General features: G+C 44.8%; 1 protein-coding gene across 1 annotated transcript; it reads right to left on the reverse strand.

The window, feature by feature from the left end:
• Window positions 1–3,091: 3,091 nt before the first annotated feature.
• pclaf (PCNA clamp associated factor) lies at window positions 3,092–10,335 on the reverse strand. Its single transcript, XM_078429926.1, has 4 exons — window positions 10,196–10,335; window positions 7,246–7,326; window positions 6,527–6,686; window positions 3,092–3,235 (listed from the first exon to the last, which is right to left on the reverse strand). Exons 1-4 carry the CDS (start codon window positions 10,248–10,250, stop codon window positions 3,178–3,180), a joined length of 354 nt encoding a protein of 117 aa, XP_078286052.1. The 5' UTR covers window positions 10,251–10,335; the 3' UTR covers window positions 3,092–3,177.
• Window positions 10,336–10,550: the final 215 nt, after the last annotated feature.

The following is a 10,550-nucleotide window of genomic DNA, read 5'->3' on the forward strand; positions in this document are numbered from 1 at the left end:
TAAAGTCCTAGCCTGCTCAAACGCTCCCTGTAGCTCAGCCCCTTAAAGTCTGTTTTAACCAGGGGGTATGGGGAGAAGGCAGGAACGAGGTACTGATTGAGAATGATCAGCCATGATCACATTGAATGGCGGTGCTGGCTCGAAGGGCTGATTGGCCTACTCCTGCACCTATGTATAAGAAAATAACTGCAGATGCTGGTACAAATCGAAGGTATTTATTCACAAAATGCTGGAGTAACTCAGCAGGTCAGGCAGCATCTCGGGAGAGAAGGAATGGGTGACGTTCGGGTCGAGACCCTTCTTCAGACTGATGTCAGGGGGGAGGGGACAAAGGAAGGATATAGGTGGAGACAGGAAGATAGAGGTAGATCTGGGAAGGAGGAGGGGGAGAGGGACAGAGGAACTACCTAAAGTTGGAGAAGTCGATGTTCATACCACTGGGCTGCAAGCTGCCCAGGCGAAATATGAGGTGCTGTTCCTCCAATTTCCGGTGGGCCTCACTATGGCACTGGAGGAGGCCCATGACAGAAAGGCCAGACTGGGAATGGGAGGGGGAGTTGAAGTGCTCGGCCACCGGGAGATCAGTTTGGTCAATGCGGACCAAGCGCAGGTGTTGAGCGAAGCGATCGCCGAGCCTGTGCTTGGTTTTGCCGATGTAAATAAGTTGACATCTAGAACAGCGGGTGCAATAGATGAGGTTTGAGGAGGTGCAGGTGAACCTTTGTCTCACCTGGAAAGACTGTTTGGGTCCTTGGATGGAGTTATGGGGGGAGGTAAAGGGACAGGTGTTGCATCTCGTGCGGTTGCAGGGGACAGGACCCGGGGATGGGGTGGTTTGGGTAGGAAGGGACGAGTGGACTAGGGAGTTACAGAGGGAACGGTCTCTGCGGAACACAGAGAGGGGATGGGAAGATATGGCCGGTGGTGGGGTCCCGTTGTAGGTGACGGAAGATTTGTTGGATCCGCTGGTTGGTGGGGTGGAAGGTGAGAACGAGGGGGATTCTGTCCTTGTTGCGAGTGGGGGGAGGGGGAGCAAGAGTGGAGATGCGGGATGTAGAAGAGACCCTAGTGAGAGCCTCATCTAAAATGGAGGAGGGGAAGCCCCGTTTCCTGAAGAATGAGGACATCTGACGCCCTAGTGTGAAACACCTCATCCCGGGTGCAGATGCGGCGTAGACCGAGGAATTGAGGAGACTGACTTCATACACTTCACTTCCAATTTCCATCCTGCCCTTAAATATACCTGGACTATCTCCGACATCTCCCTCCCGTTTCTGGACCTCACCATCTCCATCACAGGAGACAGACTAGTGACGGACATTTACTATAAACCCACTTACTCGCACAGCTACCTGGACTACACTTCTTCCCACCTGGTCCCCTGCAAAAAGTCTATCTCCTACTCCCAATTCCTCCGTCTACGCCACATCTGCGCCCGGGATGAGGTGTTTCACACTAGGGCGTCAGAGATCATATCATATCATATCATCATATCATATATATACAGCCGGAAACAGGCCTTTTCGGCCCACCAAGTCCGTGCCGCCCAGCGATCCCCGTACATTAACACTATCCTACACCCACTAGGGACAATTTTTAACATTTACCCAGCCAATTAACCTACATACCTGTACGTCTTTGGAGTGTGGGAGGAAACCGAAGATCTCGAAGAAAACCCACGCAGGTCACGGGGAGAACGTACAAACTCCTTACAGTGCAGCACCCGTAGTCAGGATCGAACATGAGTCTCCGGCGCTGCATTCGCTGTAAAGCAGCAACTCTACCGCTGTGCTACCGTGCCGCCCTCGTTCTTCAGGAAACGGGGCTTCCCCTCCTCCATTATAGATGACCAACCTGATCTCCCGGTGGTCGAGCACTTCAACTCCCCCTCCCATTCCCAGTCTGACCTTTCTGTCATGGGCCTCCGCCAGAGGCCCACTGGAAATTGGAGGAACAGCACCTCATATTTCGCCTGGGTAGCTTGCAGCCCAGTGGTATGAACATCGGCTTCTCCAACTTTAGGTAGTTCCTCTGTCCCTCTCCTCCATCCCAGATCTCCCTCTATCTTCCTGTCTCCACCTATATCCTTCCTTTGTCCCGCCCCCCTGACATCAGTCTGAAGAAGGGTCTCGACCCGAAACGTCACCCATTTCTTCTCTCCCGAGATGCTGCCTGACCTGCTGAGTTACTCCAGCATTTTGTGAATAAACTCCTGCACCTATTGTCTATTGTCCTGGCAACACTCTAGTAAATCTTCTCTGGACACTTTCTTCAGCAGGTCCTTGCGTTCTTTTGATAAAGAACGCAAAGTGTGGCTTCACCAATGTCTTGAAGAACTGTAACATCTCAACTTCTATACTCATTATCTTGACTGATGAAGGCCAATGCACCATACCACCCTACCTACCTGTGACAGCACTTCCAGGGAATGATGCACCTGTACTCCTGCAATATTCATGCTTTAAACTAAACATAATCCCTGAAAGAGCAGTTTCAGGCCGTCGAGAAATCAAGATTCCGAGGTTAGGATCAAAGGGAGCTGCTGCATCTTCATAATTTTAGATTAGGTTCAGTTATATGTTAACCTTACAAGGAAATAAACCAATTGTTATCAAATTCACCCAAATATGATAATGTAACTATCCCTATGACAATTATTCAATTCAGGACGAGTGTTCTCCTTGAACACTTGTGCAATTATATGAGCTAGAAACTGCACTATCTGTGAAATTACATTCCTTGCTTGGCAAACAATAAATTGTAAATCATTGGAAATTAATTAAACTATTTCTACACAATATGTGGGTTTAGAATTCATGTCTGTTCATTTGATTGGGGGCACATCAAATTGGATTGCAACAGAAAACTGTAAATGCATGAACTGTTGTTCCAAGAGAAAAGACACGTTTTCTCTCATTTTCCTGTTTGAACACCACTCCATTCCCTTCCAATAATGTGCAGAGTACAGTGTTAAACTAAAATCCCAAAATGGATTAAAACCTGTACCAAAAGAACGAGTCAGAATTAAGCATTTTCCACACTGTGGTATTTAAATGGATATTTTACTGAATTTCTGTACAAAACAAGTCCAAACGACAAAGTAATTGACATATATACACATTTGCACGTCAAGAAAGATCTCTTCAAGTATCAGACGTGGTTAAAGGAACACAGAGCTCAGTTTTCATCACCTGACGCAGCTTCATCCGAAGACTCTGCAGACAGAGAACGTGCCCTGGTCGAGACAAAATACACTTGTCAAAGCATTTTTAAGCTAGTTCCACTGAGGTTTTAATTTTCAAAACTAATGGCAAATGTTACTCAATGCATATGCAGGTGATATTCGCAAAGTGACTTTTGACATCTGAAGCTCCAATGATGCACATTAATCTTTGTAGTAATGGTAGCTGACAAGAATGCGATTTTCAAACGTAATACATGGGAAGGGTGCCTTAAAATGGTAGATCAAGCAGCCCTGTGCTGGAAACCTCTGGAGAAATTTCAAATTGCTGCAGCATATATCTTGTGCATGTTGAATTCAATTGAACACGCTGAATATCTTGTGGAGAGCAATATTGAATTTAATTGAAACACAGACCCAATTGTGTCCAGAATGTCACTAAGGTTAGAATGCAATTTAGATTGCCACCATCAAATGCCAAATGGTTTATTCTCCTGGACAAAGGGCAGCCATGTGGAGGAAAGTAAAACCACTTGCTGCAAGTCTGATCTTCATCTCATCTATGCCATCAATCCTGCTAGATCTCACCAAGTTACATTTCTCGATGACATCCGCTTGCACAGAAGTCTGAACAAATGGGTTGATTTTAATAATGTAACATCAGATATTTGTTGGTGATCTTTTTAATGGTAGATACTGGAATGTAACACAAATGCTAGAATTAATGAAAAGCTCAAAGAAATTCACAAACAAATTAAATTGTGACTGAAAGCTGATGAATTTCCAGCTCTTCAATGGCATCGTTGCGTTTTGAAGACAGTGTAATCTTTACAATAGCACTGATTCTGGAACCATTCCTACAGATTAGGTGGCTAACATAACCCTACCATGATCAAATACAAGACAATTTCAAAGCCACATCCCACCCACGTTCTCTTCTTATAGTGGTTTGAAAACAGTGACCACCAGGTTCAAGAATAGTCGCTTCTCAGCAATCATCAGGCACTTGAACTCTACACAAAACTAAATTCAGCAACTATTAACTTTGGCCGCACTACCACTGGAACTAAGGTTTATTAATTATATTAATATTATACATTGTCTGTATATTATATTTGCAGGCCTGTTAAGTTGTTACATGTTGAGTCTCTTTATTCTGTTGGTATGTATGAGAGTTAAACACTTGGTTCTGAGGGGGAGAAGGGAAAGTTGATAAATTAACAAAAATGTTGGCCTGGAAAATAATTAATTTCCAGTCACCTTTTATGAAAGCAAAATTATGTTTTAAAAAAGTTTGGATTGAAGCCATGCCCTACGGACGAACCAAGAGTGAAGTGGTTGGTGTATTTAGGTGCACAGGCCTTTGATACAGGTGCCTTACAAGGCATTATTCAATACTGCGTGGATAATATACTGATGAGGATGACAGGAACAAACAGGTAATTTTCAGACTAGGGGGCTGTAACCGTTGGAACATGACGAAAGGATCCCAGCTTTTCAAAATCCATATCTTTGTCCAGGATGAGGATAAATTGTAATTATTCAAGTTTGATGAGGGAAAAGCTAGGCAGCAGTGAAGACAGCTGATTCTAGGGATTTATAGCCAGGCCAATAAGGAATATCTTGGCAGATGGGTCAATGCAGAAAACATGTGGGGTCATCCTCTGGCAGAAAAAATAGAAAGACACTTTTAAAATAGTAAAAATGAAATATGGTTTTCTGATGGATCTTGGCTCTCCTTATACCCAAATCACCAAAAGCTCACATGCAATTTAAATGAATAGTAATATCAGTTTTTCAAATGTGTACAAGATACAGACGTCTTACTCCAATAACAGATCCCTGATTGAGACCACACCAGGTCTGGGTGCAGTATCGTGTGCAGATCTGTTCTCCTTAAATATATGCTAGGCTAACATTAAAGGATGCATCGAAAATTCACCAGGTTCATTTCCAGGATAGAACCAAAATGAAGTTAACATTTGAAGGACCCAAAATGAAGGAACAGCAACGGCAAGAACAGGAAGCAGATTATTTTCTGAATGGTGTCAGGTTAGGAAAAGGGGAAGTACAACGAGACCTGAGTGTCCTTGCACATCAGTCACTGACAGTAAGACTGCAGGTCGAGCAGGCAGTGAAGAAATCTAATGGCATGTTGGCCTTCATAAAGAGAATTGAGTATTGCAGCAGAGGTCCTTCTGCAGTTGTACAGAGCCCTGGTGAGACCACACCTGGAGTATTTTGTACCGTTTTGGTCTCCTAATTTGAGGAAGGACATTCTTGTGATTGAGGGCGTGCAGCATAAGTTCACGAGGTTAATTCCCAGGATGGCAGGACTGTCATATAATGCAAGAATGGAGCAACTGGGCTTGTATTCACTGGAATTTAGAAGAATGAGAGGGGATCTTATTGAAACATATAAAATTATTAAGGATTGAACACGCAAGATGCAGGAAACATGTTCCCAATGTTGGGGAGTCTTGAACCAGGAGCCATAGTTTAAGAATAAAGGGTAGGCCATTTAGTTCTGAGATGAGGAAAAACTTTTTCACAGAGTTGTGAATTTGTGGAATTCTCTGCCTCAGAAGGCAGTGGAGGCCAATTCACTGGATACATTCAAAAGAGTTAGATAGAGCTCTTAGTGCTAGCAGAATCAAGGGATATGGGGAGAAGGCAGGAACGGGGTACTGATTGTGGATGATCAGCCATGATCACATTGAATGGCCTACTCCTGTACCTATTGCCTATGTATCTATGTAACTCAGCAGGTCAGACAGCATCTCTGGAGAAAAAGAATAGGCAATGTCTTCAAACTGAAAGTAGAGGTGGGATGGGGGGGGGGGGGTTGGGGATAATAAACTGGAGGGGAGAAACGACAAGAACAAATGAGGACGGCTGCTGATGACGTCAGGAAGGGTGAAGCTCACAAAGGCCCATTTTCAGCAGGGGAATGCGAGATAATAAGAGGGATACAAGGAATACATAGTATATTTAGGGTTGCAAATTAATTAATGTTTGTGCAACTGCGTACAAATATGTTACTACCACTCACTACCTACCTTTTACAAAAATATCTTATTAGGATCCTCGATTAAAAGTATTCCATTACAGGTGATTCTGCTTTGAAACCAAACTCTTTCGTCAGTTAAGTTTCTTTAAAATATGCCTCAATGGCCAAGCCTCAGTCACCTATCCCAATATCTCGGGTGACAATCAATTTTCCATTTGTTAGAAAACTATTTGTCATCCGCTCATGCAGAAGTTTGGCTCCATTGAAGTGCTACAAAAGCGAGTTTTGTGTAAATGAACAGTTAAGACTGTTTGATAGAAGAATCTGAAATTTACCTCCTCTGAGCTTTTTTTGTTTCAGCCTCACCATCCGAGGGAACTGTATTTTCTTTCTCTGGCAGTTTCGAAGGACCACCACCAAAGAATTCGCCAATGCCTTTCTGCCACTTTGGGGTGGGTCTTGGACACACTGAATTCCCACCACCATATTTATTTTCTGTTCAAAACAAAGCAAGCAGAACTCAGCACAACATATGCCATTTTACCAAGTCAGTAAGCATTCTTTGAAACCACCAAACTGTGGTGGTATAAAAATAATTATCCCAATACTAGAAACAAAAATCACTAATGTCCCAATTTAAATATTAAACATTTCTTCTTGCATGGAAACACCCAAATGATCAATGCAGAAAGCTCCGTTTTTGTTGAACAGAAACCATGAATTCCCAGGTAATATACATTGAGATTATACCGACACTTTACAATTTAACCGATATTAATCTGATTTTATGAACATTACACATTTAACCATATCAAATGGTCCCTGCTGGAAATAGTTTCCACAGTTAACATCAAAATTTGGCGCAGAAAGGAAATACAACATTTTATACAACTTACTGCAGACCACACTTCATGAAGCCCAAAATATTCTCTTTTGGGACAAAAATAATGTGATTTTAGTCAATGACCAGCCTTTTCTGGATAATTCCTGGAAGCAAAACTAATAATCTCGAGAGCATTTTTACTGAAGTAAATGCAGTCCTGTCAGTACATACCCTTTTTCCCAGGGGATGTCAGGGAGTTGTTTGCTGCACTCGTACATCCAAGTCCCTTTCGTGGTGCTCGGGCAGCAACAGCTGAGGAAACAAAAAGCACAGAGTCCTTCTTAAAACCAGGTGGACTGAGAAACTTAGAAAATTAAGACATTGTTAGATTCTCAAAGCTTAAAACACAAAATACTGTAATAACTCAGCGGGTCGGCATTGCTGGGGGACATGGCTAGGCAACATTTCAGGTAAGGACCTTCTTCAGACTGAGTGTTGGTGTGTGCTGGAAAAGAGGTGGGGGCAGGTCAAAGGCTGCAAGTGATAGGTGGATACAGGTGATTGATCAGCAGATAGGTTATCAATTTATTCACAAATAAAATCAAACAAAATAGCTTCATAACGTGAAAAACTATGCAGAATAGCCCATAAAGAAATTGCCACCCAAAAGATAAAACCATGGTATACTGACATTGCTTCTGAAGACTGCATGAATCCATATAACAAGATAAAATCAAATTTTCTATTTCAAGACTAACCAGCTCTGTTCCAGTGTTAATAATTTGTAGCATTAACTTTTACCCCAGTCTGGAGGGTCCTTTCAGCAGTTTTAATCTGCATTTCCCAGTTTTAACACATTTAATTTTCTCTCCTCTTACTGCTCTCATTAATCTATTCAATAGATGGGCTTGTTGATGCAATGGGATACCAGAGCTCTGAGCTCACCCGAGCCCAGAGATGTAAGAAAGTAACTGCAGATGCTGGTACAAATCAAAGGTATTTATTCACAAAATGCTGGAGTAACTCAGCAGGCCAGGCAGCATCTCAGGAGAGAAGGAATGGGTGACGTTTCGGGTCGAGACCTTTCTTCGAGCCCAGAGATGTATCTTTTGTCTATCCATTGTTTGCATCAGAAAATCAACATGCACAGGTCACTATTCCTCATCATCAGACACTGCCTAACCATGAAATGCATGGTTACATTTCCAACATTCATCTTATACAACAATTTGCTTTAATACTTTTCAACTTCAATTGCATGTTATCAAGAGACACCAAGCCAAAAGGTTAGAATCAGGGGCCTGAAGCTTAACGTATGGATATGTATAAGGAATTGTTATGGAGCCGTACAAATATATTGCATTACAAAGTTACCATTTCAAAAGCAGGTAAACTGGTCAAAATATATTTCACACAAAAGCACTGTGGCCAATGCCATATTGATGTGATGTATCAAATGCCCATCAAAGCCTAACTCTGGACAGTTGATGTTCACAGAGAGAAACCAAGATAAGCACCAACTCCACAAAGGAAACATTTGCCTGTCAAAGCCCGACCTTCCATGTGCTGGTGGGTACATTCCAGTGCACAGCAGTACATGCTGAGATGCAGTGAAGTTTGCAATCTGAACAAGGGTCTCAACCTTTGTCCCGCTGAGTTACTCTAACATGTTGTGTCTATCTTGTATATAGAAGACTCTGGGTATAGACTATAGTCTTGGATACTTCATAATGTTACCAGAATCCTATACAACAGCATCTGAAGCACTCCACGGCTCTATGGTTTAAAGATGAAACATAAATGACATTGAAGCATTATTAAAAGAATATACTGGGAGACACAAGGAACTGCATGTGCTGAGGTCTTGAGCAAAACACAAAGTATAGGTCAGGCAGCATCTGGCAGGCATTTCAGATCAGGAACTCTTGCTCTTGATTAAAATACATTGATTTAATACTATCAATACCAGATTTGGAATTGGTAGGAAGGATATTCTTGCTATTGAGGTTTACTAGGTTAATTCCCAGAATGGCAGGACTGTCGTATGTTGAAAGATTGGAGCGGCTAGGCTTGTATACACTGGAATTTAGACGGATGAGGGGATCTTATTGAAACATAAGATTATTAAGGGGTTGGACACGCTAGAGGCAGGAAATATGTTCCAGATGTTGGGGGAGTCCAGAACCAGGGGCCACAGTTTAAGAATAAGGAGTAGGCCATTTAAAACAAAGATGAGGAAAAACTTTTTCAGTCAGAGTTGTGAATCTGTGGAATTCTCTGCCTCAGAAGGCAGTGGAGACCAATTCTCTGAATATATTCAAGAGAGAGCTAGATAGGGCTCTTAAGGATAGCGGAGTCAGGGGGTATGGGGAGAAGGCAGCAACGGGGTACTGATTGAGAATGATCAGCCATGATCGCATTGAATGGCGGCGCTGGCTCGAAGGGCCGAATGGCCTCCTCCTGTACCTATTGTCTATTTGCACTTCCTACACCCAACACAAAGCCATTCCCCCAACAGATGTTACTTAACCTGCCGAATTCCTCCAACATTGCGATTTACTATGTATTGGTTGTATCTCATTCATTAAAAAAACCCATGTAGTACAAATGCATATTCACAAAAACATACAGGAAATACAACTAGAAACAAAATGGTTGACAGGGCCCTGGGGGGGGGGGGGTGAAAACAACACATAAAGAGAATCTCCCTCCCTGGGGACATTTGACAGGAGCGACGCCGGAGACTGGCGAGCACAGGCGGGCAGTTCTCGGCGATCTGGCCGGAGGTAGGACCCGGCAACCCCGTCTCCGGAGCCCGCTCTCGGGGCATCCCGGCGCCAAAACCCCATCCCAGGCGGAGATGGCGCGCTTTCTCTTTGCACGGGTTCGAGTCCCGCACCTGCGGCGAGACCCACGGCAACCTCGGGGCGCCTTCCCGCCAAAACCGGACACGGCCGCAGATGGGGAACGGACAGCGGGAGCGTCCCCTTTAATTAGAGGGGAGAAAGGGGAGTGTCGAAGATGACAGTATGTGGTGGCCAGGCAGGACTTTCCTTTAGACAGGCGGTCAGCCACCGACGGTCCGGCTGGGAATAAAGCGGCCCGGCGCCGTCCATACCCTTCCGTCGCTAAACGGGACATCGTCGCGGGTTCACCGCCGTCCAGATCCTGCGCCGCTTACCCTTTCGGAAAGAGCCGGTGGAGACGGACGGGGCGTCGGCCTTGGTGCGCACCATGTCGTCGGTCGGTCGCTGCGAGTTTGCTTGAGTCGGGTCGGGCCAACTCTCGCCGCCGCCGCGCGCCGCCTTTTTAAATCCGCCGCCAGCCTCGCGCCTCCCGCCCGCCCAACCGCCGCCGCCCCCGCCGCCATTGGTCGCTCGCCCGGCGCTCCCTCCAATCGCGCCCCTCGTCTCATCGGCCGCCAGCCGAGCGACCAATCGGAGCGACGGTCTCACCACCCGCCGCCCCGCCTCGCGCCTCCCGCCCGCCCAACCGCCGCCGCCATTGGTCGCTCGCCCGGCGCTCCCTCCAATCGC

This window comes from Rhinoraja longicauda, chromosome 38 (assembly GCF_053455715.1).
Source record: "Rhinoraja longicauda isolate Sanriku21f chromosome 38, sRhiLon1.1, whole genome shotgun sequence".
In the NCBI taxonomy this organism is placed as follows: domain Eukaryota; kingdom Metazoa; phylum Chordata; class Chondrichthyes; order Rajiformes; family Arhynchobatidae; genus Rhinoraja; species Rhinoraja longicauda.

Bases quoted from the DNA above. Each gene is read 5' to 3' on its own strand.
- pclaf (XM_078429926.1), bottom strand. From the start codon at position 10,250: ATGGTGCGCACCAAGGCCGACGCCCCGTCCGTCTCCACCGGCTCTTTC. The intron at 6,687-7,245 runs GTATGTACTGAC...TGTTTTGAACAG, and splicing joins GACATCCCCTGGGAAAAAGG to AAAATAAATATGGTGGTGGG. The intron at 3,236-6,526 runs GTAAATTTCAGA...TGTCTCGACCAG, and splicing joins ACAAAAAAAGCTCAGAGGAG to GGCACGTTCTCTGTCTGCAG.